Raw genomic sequence first — 16988 nt, 5'->3', positions numbered from 1 at the left:
AGATGTCCGAGTTGTACAGTAATAAAAAGATTCTGGCCCCGATGGTGCGGGCTGGAAGGACACCACTACGATTGTTATGTCTGAAATATGGTGCAGACTTGTGTTATACAGAAGAAATTGTAGATAAGAAACTGATTGAATCGACCAGAGTGATAAATGGTAATTCTTTTACTTTGTGCTTAATTATTATATCAATGAATTTCAGATGCTCTGGGAACAATTGACTATCGAAATGGCGATGATATCATCTTGCGATTGGCTCCAGAAGAAAAAGGGCGGTGTATTCTTCAAATTGGAACAAATTCTGGAGAAAAAGCTGCGAAAATCGCTGAAATCGTGTAAGTATTATACTGAATTCCGAAAACTTTTCTTTAAAACCCCATATTTATAGAAATACAACAGAGTTTTAAAGTGCAGAGCATTCCTCACTTCACAATTTCCCATTTTCAGTGGTGATGATGTTGCTGGAATCGACGTAAACATGGGTTGCCCAAAACCTTTTTCAATTCACTGTGGAATGGGTGCCGCATTGTTAACCCAAACGGAAAAGATTATTGATATTCTGAAATCTCTGAAAGCTGCTGCAAAAGTACCAGTGACCTGCAAGATTCGTGTGCTAGATAATCCTGAAGATACACTCAAACTAGTCAGAGAAATTGAGATATGCGGAGTTTCAGCGTTAGGAGTACATGGAAGACGACGAGATGAACGACAACCAGATCAATGTAGAATTGAAGAGATTCGTGAGGTTTCCCGCACTATTACGACTATTCCAATTATTGCAAAGTAAGTATTTTTTTTACTTTAAAAATTTGAGTTAGTGTTCTGTTAACTGTAGATAACCCCAAAACTACAGTACTTCTTTCAACTTCTTACAAAGTTATCATTTTCATTCTTAACGATACATTTTCAGTGGTTTCTCCGGTGAAATCGAGCAGTTCTCAGATATTGAGAAATGGAGATCCGCAACTGAAACTAGCAGTATAATGATTGCTCGAAAAGCTCTCTCCACTCCTTCCATATTCCGTGAAGATGGTGTTCTAGATAAATTTGAAGACATCGAGAACTTTCTGGAATTAGCATGCCAATATGATGAATCTTATACAATGACAAAGTACGTAGTCCAACGAATTCTTGGAAGCGACCAGGAGCATGATCCACGTGGGAAGGCTACGGTAGCCGCTGGAAGTGTGTTACAGATTTGTAAAGCATTTGGAAAAGAAGAGGTTTTTAATGTGAGTTCGCATGGTCATAATTCTAAACCGGAAATACAAGTATACGAAAACTAATCTAGTTGTTATATTTTGATAATCGAAGTTTCAGAAATGGAATGAGGATCGCAAAAAGAAGCAGAGTAAAAAGAGAGCACGAGTTGATGACGATGGTGTCTATAATATTGAAGTGTCTTTCCCACTGTTAGTTTGCTCCTTCCTTTCCGATTATAAATTGAAAGCGACACTCAATAATCATTCGATTCACTTTTGATATTTCAGAAAACGTCTCAAAAATTCGGTCGGATTCTCACCAACTCCCAAGATGGTCCTCCACGATTACTGCGTAGAAACGAAAACACCAAAAGCCACGTATGAAGTTGTACGTCCTTTCAATAACATTTGGTATTTCTATGTTTAATTTCTATTTCCAGACCAAAAGAGACGACAAGAGATTTATAGCAACAGCTACCATTGGTGAAAAGAAGTTCCGTTCAGGAATTGGTCAACCAAACGTTCGGATGGCTGAGCAAGTGGCTGCACTAGCAGCTCTTCATGGAATGAATATTAGAAATCGTCTGGAAGGAAACTGGGAAGAAGATTAATCTCCAATATTTATCATCTCCATTATCAATCTTTTCTTTTTCATCGCCCCCTGATACTGGTTTTGTTATTTGTTTTTCTTTACTGTTTTTGCTGTTTTGTGACATTATTATTATCGGAATAAAAAAGTTCCGACATTTTTTACCGACGCGCAAGAGTCGCGGTACTGGTAGATCAGAAACGCCCACTCATCATAAACATTTCTTCTGCAAAATCAGGGCACGGTTTCATTGAATTCGCGGGTGAAGTTTTGTTTAAAAATACCACTTTTTAAATAAAATTTGACCTATTTCCTTTAAAATTTGATCTTTTTTCCTCAAACTTCATGGTGGAAATGAAATTTTAAGGGAAATAGGTCAAATTTTATTTAAAAAGTGGTATTTTTAAACAAAACTTCACCCGCGAATGCAATGAAACCGTGCCCTGATTTTGCAGAAGAAATGTTTATGATGAGTGGGCGTTTCTGATCTACCAGTACCGCGACTCTTGCGCGTCGGTAAAAAATGTCGGAACTTTTTTATTCCGATAATACTTTCGATGAAGATAAAAATCTGTACTTTATTCACTTCTGTCAAATATCTTTTCATGTGTCACCGAAATTTATATATCAGCAGAGTCAAAAAACGGCGCACCACGAAAATCGGGGAGAGACTTTTAATCGGGGAACGAAAATCGGGGAAAGTGTGCACAGACGAACGCAAATTTGCGGCGCAGTTTCCAAACCGTAGTTGTTTTCCCCGATTTTCGTTCCCCGATTGAAAGTCTCTCCCCGATTTTCGTGGGGCCCCCAAAAAACTCTTTCACACGCGGCAGGCTTGCTAAGAGACGCGCCGCAGTTGCAAAAAGGGGTGGAGCTTCAGCATTCGAATTTTTTCGGGCCTTTTTTGACTAATTTTCAGAGTTTTCCAGAATTTTCTGATAGGTTAGATAGAAAAAATAAAGATATTGCATGAAGTGTTTCAATTATTCTCCCATTAGTCAATTCTAAGATATTTATTTAATTCTTAAACGATTTTCGCCGTTTAAGTTATATTTCTTCTGTGTCCATACTTTATTTGCTTATATCAAATATTTTTATGATGAAGAAGTATATACAAACGTTAAATTTTCTGATCAATTTCTTTGTTACAGGTAAAAAAATGACTGGAATGGATACAGAAGTCGACTATGGAGATGCGGACAAGTACGTCAATGACGAATCGATTGAAATGGCTTGGGCAATCAAAGCGGGTGAACGATCTGAAATTCACATGAATCTGATAATGAGATGTGATACACGAGTACTCCGCTTGAACAAACATCAAGACATAATTCTCCCGGCATTCCGTAAATCGTTCCCAGATTTGGATGTTGAAGAAGTCACGGCGAGTTTGTTGAAGGATGGTGGAGCGAAGGAGACGTGGCGAGAATATTGTGAACAGTTCAAGGATATCGTCGAAGACTATTCAATGGGAACGCTTATGAGATGTCACGCAGCCAAACCGTACAGTCCGGATAATACTGTGGTTGTTCCAAGAGTGAGTGAATATAGTAGTAACATTAGAGCAAAACAGGCTACCAGCAGAAAATAAACAGAAAAAGAAACTATCTTTTCAAATGTTCTCTTGTTTTAGATCATCTTCCTGGCAGTCGAAATGGCAAGAAACGTTGAAGGTGTGAACGAAAGGAACAAGGCCGCCTATACAGAAGCCTACAAAACAGCCGCTGCTTCTCAACAATGATATCTCGTTCCCAATATTTTGTTCCACACTCATTTCTTTTTTTCACTGTTACTTGTTCTTGTTCACCCGTTCTTATTTGTGTCTCCCATTCATTTTGTCGTCATTCAGTAGTTTTTCTATTCATAAACCGTTTGTTTTTATTGAATTTCTGGGACTTTTCTTGGTAAAGAGTAAACCTTCTCTTCCTAGTATTTGGACTTTCAAATTTATACTCACAGTTTCACTTTTAATCTGATAGCTTTTTCGGGTTTTTGAGATAACCGAAAGAAAAAAGAAGAGAAGCTACTCTGAACTAATCTGTTATCTTCACTCAAATAATATTTCTTGTTTTCATATTCTCAAAAGAAGGATGTTCATTTAGTGCTCCATTTCCGCGTTTGGCATACATTCGCGCTCTACTGTTGTTGTTTCACGTCTTCTGTCTTCTTGGTTCATACTGTCACATACATCCCTACTGTCCCACACACACACACACATCTCATTTGCACCTCTATTATCGATTTGCCTTCTTCTTAGCTCTTTTACACTCTTTAAGTTTCATCTATTTATTCTCATTTGTATTCAGATGTCTCTTTTTGGATCTAATACACCTGCTGCAAGCAGTACAACACCACTTTTCGGAACATCAACAGCTTCAAAACCCACGGGAGGAAGTCTATTTGGAGCAGCTCCAGCAGCAGCCACAACGACATCTACCGTACCACTATTCGGATCCACAACAACAACTTCTACAGCTGGAGGAGGTCTATTCGGAAGCAAGCCAGCCGCCACAACAACACAAGCTACAGGAGGACTTTTCGGTTCAACGACTACAACTACAGCTCCAGCGTCGGGAGGACTATTTGGTTCCACATCGACGACTACAGCTACATCGGCTTCTGGAGGACTTTTTGGTTCGACATCTACAGCACCTGCAACCACCGGGGGAGGGCTTTTTGGTTCAACAACTGCAGCGCCCGCGGCCACTGGTGGAGGACTGTTCGGTACCAAACCATCCACTACAGGTGCCGCAACGTGAGTAATTATTTATGGACGTAGATACACAAACAATAGCAATAATATCTATAATATAGAAATTTTATTTTTCTTCAATTCTCACTGTAATTACTTTTAGACTCGGTGGTGGACTGTTCGGATCTACAACAACATCGGCTGCTCCGACAACTACGTCTTTCGGCGCACCACCAGCTTCAAACACAATTTGTGAGTTTAAATCGAGATAGCCATTCAGTTCTCTCCCGGCTGAAATTATCCGATTTTTCCCCTATAAAAACTGATTTCAATTTTTCTGTTTCAGTGGGACTTGGAGGAATTCAGCAACAGAGCAGTAGCGGTAGCACAAATACAACTGGAGCCACAACATCATCTCTATCTGGGACTGGCGATAAAGATACAACAAAAGACAGTGAATGGCAGCAAACACAAACATTAATCCGTGATATGATTCCACTTATCGAAGAAAAATTGAAGAAGAATCGAGAATTGATGGAAGAAACCGAGAATATGGCTGTTGATAGTGTATCAATTGACGAAATGATTGATAAAACACGTGGGTGGATTAATGAAGTCAAAAGAGATGTATGCACTGCTACTATCTCATCTCATGATGTGGCGAAATTGGTTGCACACGATAAGCATTTGGCAGATACTGCGAGACGAGTACAGGATCAATCTAGTACAGCCAATCAGTCAATGCACGCGGAGCTCATCAAAAAGTTCGTTATCAAAGATTCTCACCCGAATTAAACACATTGTAGATAATTAAAATGTTTTAAATCAGCTTAATTTCAGGCATCTTGGAGAACGAATTCAAGGGTACGATTCAGAAATTCGAGCTCTTCAAACACGTGTCAACAAAATGCGTACTCGATTCGAGAAACTTTTAAAAGGAGAACCACATCTTACTTTTGAGGAACTAGTTGAGGAATTCATGAAGTGTGATACAGTTGTCTCTAATGGAACTTATGATGTTGAAGCGCTCGGAAGAGATATTGAAGAAGTTCGTGATCTTTTGATTGAACAAGGATATACTCAATTGAGAAAGTGGAATACAACTGTTAATCATGCTGATCCTGTATCAGCCATCAGTGAAGGTGCCGAATTCTTCCCATCACAATCTAGTCTTGCTATCATTGGAAGTGCACTGAGGGCACCTGCACCCGCTGTTGCACCAGCTGTTGGAGGTCTCGGGCTATCTACGGGAACCAGCTTATTCGGAAACACAGGTTAGTTTTGAGAGGTTTAGCTGATATCTTTGTCGAAGCTTTGGTTTATCTCAAGTTCCAAAATATATAACTCAGGTGGCTCATCATTGTTCGGTTCAACTGCAACAAAACCAGCTTTCTCAGGAGGATCTCTTTTCGGGTCTGCTACCACCACAGCACCAACAACTGGAACAACTGCTACAACAAGTTCTCTATTCGGTGCGAAACCAGCAACGACTACACCATTCGCATCAACAGTCGGCAACAATTCATGTGGAGTTCTCTTCAGTTCGAAAAAGTAACTATTTGAAACCTCTAACCAAAGATACAGGTTCTATGATCTACAATAATATCTTATCCTGTTTTATGCCTTTTTTCTTAACTGTTTTCTTTTCTGGAATTTCTCTTCGTTTTGTTGTATTTTGAGAACAATTCAATAAAATTATCTGACCTCAGCAATACTTTTATCCGGAATAATTTTATTTAGGGACAATAAAAACCACCAAAAGATCTTTTGCAAACATAAATAACTTGATAGACGAGCGGTATAAGCTTAATTAAATGAAATAAAAACAAAAAGAACCAAAAAATGTAATAATTTAATTCAGTGAACTATTTCTTCTTTCCCTTCGAAGCCATAAAAGCATCTTTGACCAATTTCTCCCGAGTTTTATCAGCGAAATCTGCACGAACTCCATCGAAAAGTCTGGAAAACAGTATTATACTTATTAATGTTGATCATTTAAGCTTTGATGGATCAGTTCCTAGTTGATAGTGGATCTCATCCATTCACTTACCCATTAATAACTCCAACGACGGCATTTTTCAAATCACCGGGATGAAGTGGGAACTCTGGATTGGTACCAGTGACAAACTCATGCTCCAGTTCTCTGTAGTTTGATACTGACACATCCCCACCGTTATCAGCGGAACGTGGAATATTCAAGCAAGATCCGTTGAGAAGTGGGAAGACAATGAGCTCGGCAAGCTGCATTGCAACGTTTCCATCAAGATTTCCCGGTTCGCAGAAACTTCTGCAAATTTTGAATTGAGTTCGAGTGGAAAGAGAAGTAAATTACCTTGCAATCTTTGTCTTTGTCTGCTTCGGTGTATCCAGTGGATCCAATAAGAAATCCAGAACAGAACAGCTCATTTTTTGTCCATTGCATCCTGGAACCGTTGGAATAGCTAAATGAGAGATAGCAGAATATCCGAAATAACGAAGAAGTCGAGCCGACAAATCAGCAAATACGGTAGAATCATTTCCAACGATCAGAAGATCCGGACGATGAATGTGAGCATTTAGAGAATAAATAAGAGGAACAAGATTTCCTGAAAGAGCACTTCCTTCACAGATTGTTGTTTCGTCACGCGTCACTGCTGATGCCATTTTGTAGAAATCCAGAACGTAATCTCTGAAAATGAGAGTTCGATCAACTAGATTTTTTTTTGGAAGTCTAACAGTTTGATTCTTTAACTGACTGTCAGTCTCTGTTAATCTACCATTTATCAACTTACTTATCAAAGTATTTCTCGTGTTCCGCAGCAATTTTCACTTCGATAATATCTTCTAACTTCAGACGTTTGATCAATGACAGGAACATCTCTCGATAGTAAATTCCTCTCGCTTCAATCGCTCCCCATGAGACTTTTTCGTTATCCAGAAACGCTTCAATATCGGACACAAGAATGGTTCCTTTCACAGGGACTCCAGAATCGTGGAGTGACTTGATCTTCAGAAGAGGTGCCACGAATCCAAGATGGAATTTTCCTTTTCCATGAGCGACGAACATGATTTTAAGTGGATTGGAAGAGCTGATAGTTGGAAGAACTCGATCAAGTTCGTCTGGAATCAGGAGCTCGGCTCCGAGGACGTCCTTCCAAGCTTTCTGTTCAGTGCTCAATTCTGGGATCGGTGAGGATTTTAGAGCTTCGGAGACGACATCTTCAACAGTACTGTAACCCTTCTCTTTGGCATCTTTCACAACGTCATTATCACATCTGGTTCTAACTTTCTCCAAAAGTTTCACCAAGAAGTCGGCGAGGAATTTTTTCAGGGAAGTCTCATCGAGTTTTCCGTCCAAATATGCCGTTTTCAAAGATTCGAAATCGAAAAATTGTTGATTCGAAATTTCGATAGCGTTCGGTGACACGATTGGGAATAGAACAAAATTATAGAATGAGAGTACACCGTTATCAGGTTGGTCTCTAGAACAAGCAGCTCCCATGATTTTAGTCCGTACTCTATCTGGTTCATCCAATACATCAATCTTCGAGTCCTCTTCTGAACTTGACATTTTCGTTCCCGTCAATCCAGGAACCATTGGATTCATCAAGTGCCAGCGTTTTCCTAATTTCAGTTTTGGGAGTTGCTCTTCGGCGAGAATGAAAATTTTTCGTTGATCAACGCCTCCAAATTGGCCATCAACTTTCAGATATTGCTCGTCGAGAGCTTGAAGAAGTGGATAGAGGAGACCAGATAAAAGCGGAGATGATACTTGTTTCACCACTTCTGCACCAGCTTTGAGAGCATCGCGTTGAGAAACTTGGGCACTGAGACGGAGGACATCATCCGTGTATTCTCTAAAAGAAAACAAGATGAGCATTTTTACTCGACTCGCACGGAAATGGATTGCACTTTATGACCAAATCACGTACCTTGACAACTGATACTCAGTTCCTTTCTTGAAGTACAATTGTTCAATCGGAACATCCAAAGATTGAAGAAGTGCCTTGATAACACATTCATAATAGACAACACGACTTTTCAAAAGTTCCCATGAACTTTTCATATTATCCAGATATGCATGAAGATCAGCAAAGAGAATTGTCACTTTCAGTCCAGCCTGGAGGAAGTCAGCAATCTTTCTCATTGGAACCAAATATCCAACATGTGGCTTTCCAGTTGTTGCAGTTCCCCAATAAACATGTGCAACTTTTCCATCAGTTTCCAATTGTTTTGTCAGTTTATCGACTCCAAGAGATTCCTGTGAAGAATAGAGATTAAGTGAGGAAACAGAGTTTATGGCTTATGGGTTACCTGAAGATTACGGAGAATCAAATCTCTCGTTTCCTTCGTTTTCTCCGAAATCTCTTCAACTTTCGGTGCTTCCTTGCTGCTCATGTCGATATCGTCGATTTCCAGCTAATACTCCCTAGAAAAATAAGTGAATGTCTGAAATAATAAATTAAAAAACAAAGATAAGAGTACCATGACTCAAACAGGATAGCTTGAAATAAATTGAAAGATAAAAAAAGAAACCCGCAATTCATATTTTCTGTAAGGCACGCACAGTATAATTAACAAAAAACATCGAGAACAAAAAGGGTACAAAAAACAACAGAAAACTATCTATGCAAAACCACTAATCTAAAAATAAAACAATTATAAATTTGAAAATCCTATAGTATTATTTTTGAATTCTTTCGATGAAAACTCCTCGATCCTTGCCCAATTTTCCGCCACTGTAGCATCCAATTTTTGCATCTGCTAGACTTCGTTTGTCTGGTTTTACTCCCAATCTGAAGAAAAATCGAATTTTCCAACGCAGTTCCGTATTGCTTACCTGTGTAAACAAAATGCAGCCATTTTAGGAGTGATTGGTTGTAGAAGAATAGAAACAACTCGAATTGTTTCATAAGTCACATAAAGTACACTTTCCAAACGTTCTGAATTAGTCTCTTTCCATGGCTGGCTCAATTGGAATACTCGATTTGCTTCTTTCATAATCAGCATTAAATGCTCAATTACTTTATAATACATCATCTCATTGTATAGTTCAATGCACTTCTCGTAACTTTCTTCCAACATTTCCATCAGTTTCTCCGTATCTTCTTTAACTTTACTTTCCAATGATTCAACTTTTGGATACTCTCCAGATTTATTGATCTTCGCTACAGTACTGCGGTTAACAAGATTTCCAACATTGTTCACCATATCACTGTTAATCATTTCCAGACAGCTACTCCAGCTGAAACCTGAATTTTTCAATGATTAATGTGCCATCATGTCACAGTAACTTACTGCAATCACTACTTGGATTTCCTTGTTTCAACAGAAAATAACGGAGACCTTCTGAAGTGAATTTATCCATTGCCTCGTTCGGGTTCACAACATTCCCCAAACTCTTTGACATTTTTACATTATCTACTAGCCAATGACCATGGATGAAAACTTTTTTCGGGAGTGATAAATTAGCTGCCATAAGGAAAGCAGGCCAGTAGAATAGATGGAATCTGGAATCAAAAATTCTTAATGAACCATTGATTGTGAGCTTCTTTTTTGTCATAAAATGAACGATTTCGGAAAGTGGTGAGTCTTTTTATTTACTTTGTGATATCTTTTCCGATGATTTGACAAGTTGGTGGCCAGACAAATTGTTTTTGAGGATAACCAGAGACTGTCAGGTAATTAACAAGAGCATCCAGCCAAACGTAAATCTGTAAAAGGTGCCTTTCAAATATTCGATATGTAAGGTTTTTATTTTTATATCACGTTCATTCTCTTGGGAATGTAATTCTCTTTCTCCTTCTTGGGAATGTAATTCTCTTTCTCCTTCTTGGGAATGTAATTTACGTTCATATGCTTTTTGATAAGTCAAAAGTGCTCAAGTCAGAAAACAACTCACTGTTTGCGAAGGATCGTCGGGTACCGGAATTCCCCATGATAATCGACTTCTTGTCCTTGAAATCGACAAATCATCTTCCATCGTCAAACTATCCAACGCTAATGTTTTATACTTGACCGGATACACAACATCTGTTTTCTCAATCCATTCCTTCACTTTTTCTCGAAATTCCGACAATCGAAACATATAATTTTCTTCCTCGATCCATTCAACTGGTTGTGATGTCGTTTTCAATACCATCTTGTCATTCCTCTTCTCCACCTCATTTTCCGGAATAAAACATTCATCGGTGATACTATAATAGCCGGAGTAGCTACTTTTATAGATATATCCATTGCTTGAAAGTGTCTTCCAAAAGGTTTGAACGGCTTCTGAATGTTTCGAGTCTGTGGTTCGTATGAAGTGTGTATGGGATAGATTCAGGTTTTCAAACAGATTCGAGAACTTTGACGAGACTTGATCGCAGAACTCTTTCGGCGTCTTTTTAGCCAGTTGAGATGCTTGATAAATCTGAAACTAGTAAAAGTGAAAAGCCGACGGAGAATCCACATTTATTGAAAAATACAAACCTTACTACCATGTTCATCAGTTCCAATAGAGAACAAAGCTCTTGAATCCGAATTCTGATTATTGCTATTTTTTAAAACATTCCATCGATGAGCAGTATCACACATAACTGCAGTGTAGGCGTGGCCGATATGGGGTTCTGAAATGGAAGAGATTTGGAAATGTTGCGAAATAACCAGAGCGCACCTTACCTGCATTGGCGTAGAAAATGGGGGAAGTTACGAAGGTGTGGGAGTTTCTGATGAGACATCGAGATCGAATCATTGAATTTTTTGTTGAAAAATTAGAGAAATAGGGAATTTTTCTCTGTCGCCTCTCAAAACAGCGTAGTGTTTTACACGGTTCAGTGAAGCGTGCTTGCACTGTTTGCTTTTTGCGGGAAAATTTTTATACACGCATGTAAAGTGAATAGGTCCACTAGAAGACTTGACAGTAATCCCCTCGCTTCTTGAAAAAAGCAAAACATTTATTCGATCGAAAATGAAGTGACTAAACAGTCCCAGCTAACAAATCATAACAAGAAAAATTTGGTCAACAAAAAGGAGTAACATAAAACCATTATTTTGAAAATAAGAAATTTAGAGATTCATATTTTTGACAACAAGTTTACTGGGCACTGCAAACAATAATCCAGCTTCTCCACCCGTGAAAGCCACAGGGAATTCTGAGTTTGTTGTAGCATCAACACAGTTCAACGACTCAATTCGCTGATCCCGGCAAGATAGTTCAACTCGTTTTGGTTCGAATGGCTCATCAAATGCAACTTCCAACCACATCTTTTGGCATACTTCATCGTGATTTACAAGACTTTCTTCGAGTGGTTCTTTCTGCTTTTCAGATGACTTGGAAGCAGATGTTTCAGATTCTTCCATTTTAGGGACTATCAAGTCTTCTTCCTTCAGAACCCGACATCGTTTCAATGCAATCAGATTTCTATTTGCGAAAAATGGAAGATGATTGTTTTTGAGAAGACGTCCGGATGCAGAAGCCAGAAGTCGTCCATCGACTCCACAAGAAAGAAGAGTTCCAAGCGGAGCACACATAGCGACTTCCCATGTCATCAATTGATGGCTGAAAGTATACTCATTTACAAACAGGGTTATAAAATCTATCTTACGTATTTCCAGTTGGAATGAGAAATAGATTCATTGAATCTAAATCCATGTTGACATAAGAAACACCAGTCGCTTGAGTATACGGGAACGATGTGTATTCACTTTGAAATGTGAAGAAACTGTGAACGATACGAGAATCGGTGTGGACGCGAGCACCTGCAAAACTGGTAATTCATCTGAGTAAGGGATAGAAGAACTCACCAGCAGTCTTCATTGTATTCTCTTCTAACTTCACATCCCACGAGTCAATATTCACAACTTTCACTAATCTCTCTTTGAATCCAACAACTAGATGATCATAATTCAAAAAAGAGATATCAGTTGGAGGTGACTGCCAGCTTTCATCTAAATGTATTCTTGGTTCATTCAATTCTCCATCTAAGTTCCAAATCGCAATTGCTCCAAGTCCGGTTATTCCAGCCAAATTGCCTCCTCCGCTGTGTCCGGACCAGGAAATTTTCACAATTGGAACGATAGATTCATCGAATTTAATTGGGATGATCATCTCTTCTCCTTCAATTTTGACTGTAGCATTCAAGAAATCGTCTTCAGAAGTTTGGGAAGAAGATTCAGGAGATTTTGGGAGGGTTAAGATCAGATGAGGCTCCACGTTTGTAATAACTGACACACTTTCCGATGATGAAGAGCTGTAAATTTGTATTTATTCATTGGTTATGTACTCCATTTCTCGCCTTTCCGCTTTCAAAATAGTCTCATCAATCCTATAAATCAACACTCTTCCAATCGATGTTGCAAATGCAACGAATCCAATTAATCCTGCTTCCGTTGAATCATACTTCTGAAGCCACGTCATCGATAGAATAGTTCCGTGATGAGGAATGTGTAACAGGAACCATAATTCCATTTGACTCTTTTGGTCAATTGAATCGTCTTCAGTGATGAGACGATGTTTCCAAAACTGCACTACGCTTGAATCCGATTCGAAATTTGTCTCGTTGGCAAATGTAGTCACACAGATGACGTCATCTCCTTCTGAAGTTTTTCCAGGGGCTACTTGTATTCCATTGATGGGTGCACCACAATAGGCTACAGTTGTATTCAAGTCTGATTCTGATTCTCCTTTTTCCAAATATACACTTTCTCTAGTATTCAACCGAATTCCAGGTGGTATTGTACTTTGAAGACCTTCTGATTTTCCTGTGCAAATTGTGACAGACTGGCGATTTTGGAAAATGCGATAAAATTGACTGGATTCATCTAGAAATTCTGGTGTCCATTCAGCAGATGGAATGTTTTGAAGACGATTCGAAAAAGCTACAGTATCGGATTCCAACTTCCAGTTTTCGAATATTGTACGACACGTTTCCTCATAACATTGTTGATCTGCTCTTGTAACAATTCCATTAAACGAGCGATTTACTGTTGATTTACGGAAACGGAACAGAGTGGATCCGTCTTTTCGGGCAGTGACACGAGGCGCTCCACCAACTGTACGACGACGCTTTGTGGAGGGAGTAGCTGCGTCTGGATCGTCAGTATTGTTCAAGAAACTGTAAAAAATAGGTTATGGTCGAGATTCACAAACTTTATCAACTTAGAAACTGTTATAGCTACCTCAACACAGCCGCTTCCATTTTTGAATCGATCAATTTTGTCTCCGTCTGTCTTCCGCATTCCAGCAAATGAGCTTCTGCATCTGGCCGTTTTGCTTCGAATCCACATCGGTAACATTTCCATGGTTGGTCCTGAAAATATTATATTTGATAGTAATACGCTTCAAAGAACTTCTGAAACAATACCGCTTCTTCGACTTGGCATCTATCAATATGATATAGTAAACCATGAGTATGACTATAGATTCTTCCACACAGAAAACATGCTACTTTTCCATTACCAGCAGCCAAAGCTTCTTTAACGTACAAATTCTTTGGTTTTTTGTCTAACTTCCTGAATTCGTCTGGTCGATCCTACAAAAAAACTGTTGGAACTATTTAATTTACTCTCACATACTTACCGAAAAAGTCCAATAACCAGCTCTTACACACGCATCCAAATGATTGATTAAACTCTTTGCTGTTTTGAAGCTTTTACTACATCCATGCGAGAAGCAGCTGTAATTTTTTCCAACAATTTTTTCCAATGTCTCCTCTTTTTGAGAAACTTTCAGCCAAAGAATCGGTGAATTTCGATACTTTTCAACGTCTTCGTCTACTTCGACCTCTGTTAAGCTACACTTTTTCAAGTGAAAAAGAATTCCACTTCCAGTTGCGTATTCTCTGGAACAGACCATGCATCGAACTAAACCACCATTTTTTCCGGCAACCGCTTTTGTCATAAATCGGGAAACTTCTTCTGGTGCAATTGTGGCAAAGAAATCTTCTTTTGTCTGAAAAATTAATAATTCGAAAATTTAGCTTAATTCTACTTAGGCGATTCACTTCGTTGAAAGTAATTTTTTCCAGAATCTTCAGGTTAGAATTTCTAACTCTACTCACCACGAAAGAATCAAACTTCTGCGCACACTCCTCAACTGTCAATCCTTCTTCTTGAAACGAGAAAAAATGCTTCTGATTTGTGTCTATATCTGCTTCTGAAGTCTCAGCTCCTCCAATCAATAACTCATTTTTCGACAATTTTTTCTCCAGAACAGGTGATGACGTCACCGGTTGTGGTGTCTGGCGTGTTTGACTACGTCTCGTCGGAGGTGCCATTTTCTTGAAAACGAGAAATGTAAGTTCTTAAACTACTCCGAAGCTAAAATTGTATTTTCACGATGCGAAAATATAAGAAATGGGCACAAAAAACCAAAAATGTCTATAATTCTTTAATCTCGAAGTGATTTCATTCGTTTGAACAGGATAATAAAAGGAATATATGGGAAACGAAATGGCAAGAGATAACACAAAAAGGTGGGGAATATTGCGTCAAATTTCAGATAAATTGAGCACGTTTACGAGAAAAAGAGAAAATATCAGGTTAAAAACAATAAGCAAAAAATATTATGTTTGTAATATTAAAATGAATCGGTCGATCGTTGGTGGGAAGAAAACAAGAAAATATGCCGGAATGGTGTGGGAATAGAGAATGAGATAGACACAAGGAGAGGAGGGTATAGAGAAACAGACAGTTGGAAGAGGGCAAGTACCCCCTGTCCTCAGTGAACATTTACATCTGGAGCCAATCCTTTGATACGAATATCTGATAGAACCTTCTCGGGAATGGTATGTGTTTTGGTAGGTGATTGAAGAGTTTCCCGTTGATTTGTGAACAGATTCATTTGTTCCTGAAAATTGAGAAGTTTTCATGTTTTGTCGAGGTACAATTATTTGGACATGAGAAGTGATAGCCAAATAATTGTAATTCTTACTTTGTAATGATGAATTATGTCTTGATCAGCTGGACAACTCTCAATGAATGCAGCAGTGCGGTAAGCAGTGAGAATATAATTCCACAAATGTGTGAAATTGTGCGGAATATCGAATCCGAGCAAAGAGAGGCCAATGATGCGAATATGATGAAGACGTGGCATCAATTCACAGTCGTATTCAGTCATACTGTTGCCAAGCAAATAGCGAGTCTTTCTCTCGGATAACAGCTGAAAATATATAAGCGATATAAGGGAGAAATACTGAGTTATGCCTTGGTTGGGGCTATTCCCACTTTTCCCAGCAGTTTTTGACATGTTCAAAAGTATTTAATATCGACGATCACTTACCTGATCGATATTCGACAGCTGCTCACAGACACGATTGTAGTGCACTTTTATTTGTGCAGGTAAATCCTCTACCCGCGATGGCTCCTTCTTTCCTTTGTCAAATTCAACTTTGGCCCTGAGGAAGAGTTTGAAATTCTGCAAAATTAAAATAGTTATTTAGAAACTCGATATTTTTACAAGTTAATTAAAATTTTTAAAAAACTCACTCTGTATAAATTCTCTATTCTTTTCTCAGCAGATGGATCCTTTTCGAATAGTGGAACATTATATTCTTTTGCCAAATGGAAGATTCTTCCCTCGATCTCTCGATTATCAGTATACGTTAATTCTTTCTCTTCCTCAATCATGATTGGAGGTTGTGCACCGAGAAAGTTCTTTTTGAATGCTTCGGAATTCACATTCACTGTTTTCACTTCGACACGGGCTACACCGATTTCATACAATGCGTACAGCTCCATCCAGAATTCCTGACAAAAAAGATCGGCACCAATGCGTCGTGCATCAATCCCTGATGCCTTGACATACAATTCGAGAAGAGGTTTCGACTGTGTATCACCGCCATTTGACTGAATTTGATAAGCATCTGCCATAGCTGGAAATCGAAGAATAACAGAAAATGACCCATGGAAATGAAAAGAAAAAAATAAAGTAACGGAAAGCAAACAACTGTTATCTGAGAATTTTCGAAGAAGGTTTCTACTTAATGTGCTGTATGGCTCCATAGCGATCACCAATTTCAAAGACTAGTTTGAGCTATTTGGTTCTCAAGTTCATTTTTAGTACACGCTTTCCTCGAGGAAAAAGGGAACCAGGAATCTTGGCGAACTATGAAATATATGGAGAAAATCTGAATAAAACGAGCATATTTTTCAAATTAGAAATTACTTCAGAGAGCAACGCTGAATTCTAAATTGAGATTTAAATAAACGGATAAAATATAAAACAATGATGAAGATATTGAAATGAATACAGTGGAAAGTCACATGAAACAGTCAAAATTCCTAAATTAGAAAAAAAATTGCGAAACTCGATTTTTAGTGGACGAAACAGAAACACCTGATGGCCGTTTTTGGGATGAGAGAAGAGAGAAGACATAGATAATCGGTGCGTGTGTGAACACACCTCCCACATCCAATTTAGAAGAAATCTCGCAGTGGGAGACAGGGAACGACGAGAAAGATACAAACACACATACAAACTAACATATAATACAATCATAAAAATCTGTATACTGTGGTGTACCTGTGGGAACTAGAGAAAGAG

At 38.6% G+C, this 16988-nt stretch overlaps 7 protein-coding genes across 7 annotated transcripts; 3 read left to right on the top strand and 4 right to left on the bottom strand.

Moving 5' to 3' along the window:
• Positions 1-2: 2 nt before the first annotated feature.
• Positions 3-1816, top strand: GCK72_001509 (uncharacterized protein; the record flags this gene model as incomplete). Its single annotated transcript, XM_003097663.2, has 7 exons — positions 3-159; positions 206-338; positions 451-786; positions 914-1235; positions 1324-1415; positions 1494-1593; positions 1646-1816. 7 exons carry the CDS (start codon positions 3-5, stop codon positions 1814-1816), a joined length of 1311 nt encoding a protein of 436 aa, XP_003097711.2.
• A 1137-nt stretch (positions 1817-2953) lies between these two features.
• Positions 2954-3535, top strand: GCK72_001508 (uncharacterized protein; the record flags this gene model as incomplete). Its single annotated transcript, XM_003097676.1, has 2 exons — positions 2954-3331; positions 3428-3535. The coding sequence occupies 2 exons, from the start codon at positions 2954-2956 to the stop codon at positions 3533-3535; spliced, it is 486 nt and encodes a 161-aa protein (XP_003097724.1).
• A 565-nt stretch (positions 3536-4100) lies between these two features.
• Positions 4101-6041, top strand: GCK72_001507 (uncharacterized protein; the record flags this gene model as incomplete). Its single annotated transcript, XM_003097686.2, has 5 exons — positions 4101-4549; positions 4650-4738; positions 4833-5250; positions 5327-5760; positions 5836-6041. 5 exons carry the CDS (start codon positions 4101-4103, stop codon positions 6039-6041), a joined length of 1596 nt encoding a protein of 531 aa, XP_003097734.2.
• Positions 6042-6351: 310 nt separating this feature from the next.
• On the bottom strand, positions 6352-8863 carry GCK72_001506 (uncharacterized protein; the record flags this gene model as incomplete). The annotated part of the gene is made up of 6 exons (XM_003097689.2): positions 6352-6445; positions 6537-6773; positions 6819-7154; positions 7258-8322; positions 8398-8726; positions 8780-8863. 6 exons carry the CDS (start codon positions 8861-8863, stop codon positions 6352-6354), a joined length of 2145 nt encoding a protein of 714 aa, XP_003097737.2.
• Positions 8864-9149: 286 nt separating this feature from the next.
• GCK72_001505 (uncharacterized protein) lies at positions 9150-11198 on the bottom strand (the record flags this gene model as incomplete). Its single annotated transcript, XM_053723006.1, has 7 exons — positions 9150-9261; positions 9306-9717; positions 9764-9975; positions 10070-10179; positions 10368-10877; positions 10937-11073; positions 11126-11198. The coding sequence occupies 7 exons, from the start codon at positions 11196-11198 to the stop codon at positions 9150-9152; spliced, it is 1566 nt and encodes a 521-aa protein (XP_053591651.1).
• A 314-nt stretch (positions 11199-11512) lies between these two features.
• Positions 11513-14721, bottom strand: GCK72_001504 (uncharacterized protein; the record flags this gene model as incomplete). The annotated part of the gene is made up of 8 exons (XM_053723005.1): positions 11513-12005; positions 12052-12205; positions 12251-12696; positions 12742-13560; positions 13625-13755; positions 13810-13977; positions 14025-14396; positions 14506-14721. 8 exons carry the CDS (start codon positions 14719-14721, stop codon positions 11513-11515), a joined length of 2799 nt encoding a protein of 932 aa, XP_053591650.1.
• A 443-nt stretch (positions 14722-15164) lies between these two features.
• GCK72_001503 (uncharacterized protein) lies at positions 15165-16315 on the bottom strand (the record flags this gene model as incomplete). Its single annotated transcript, XM_003097677.2, has 4 exons — positions 15165-15293; positions 15378-15605; positions 15726-15860; positions 15932-16315. The coding sequence occupies 4 exons, from the start codon at positions 16313-16315 to the stop codon at positions 15165-15167; spliced, it is 876 nt and encodes a 291-aa protein (XP_003097725.2).
• Positions 16316-16988: the final 673 nt, after the last annotated feature.

Source organism: Caenorhabditis remanei, chromosome I (assembly GCF_010183535.1).
Source record: "Caenorhabditis remanei strain PX506 chromosome I, whole genome shotgun sequence".
NCBI classification, from domain to species: Eukaryota; Metazoa; Nematoda; class Chromadorea; order Rhabditida; family Rhabditidae; genus Caenorhabditis; species Caenorhabditis remanei.
This window is presented reverse-complemented; position numbering and strand designations above follow the sequence as displayed.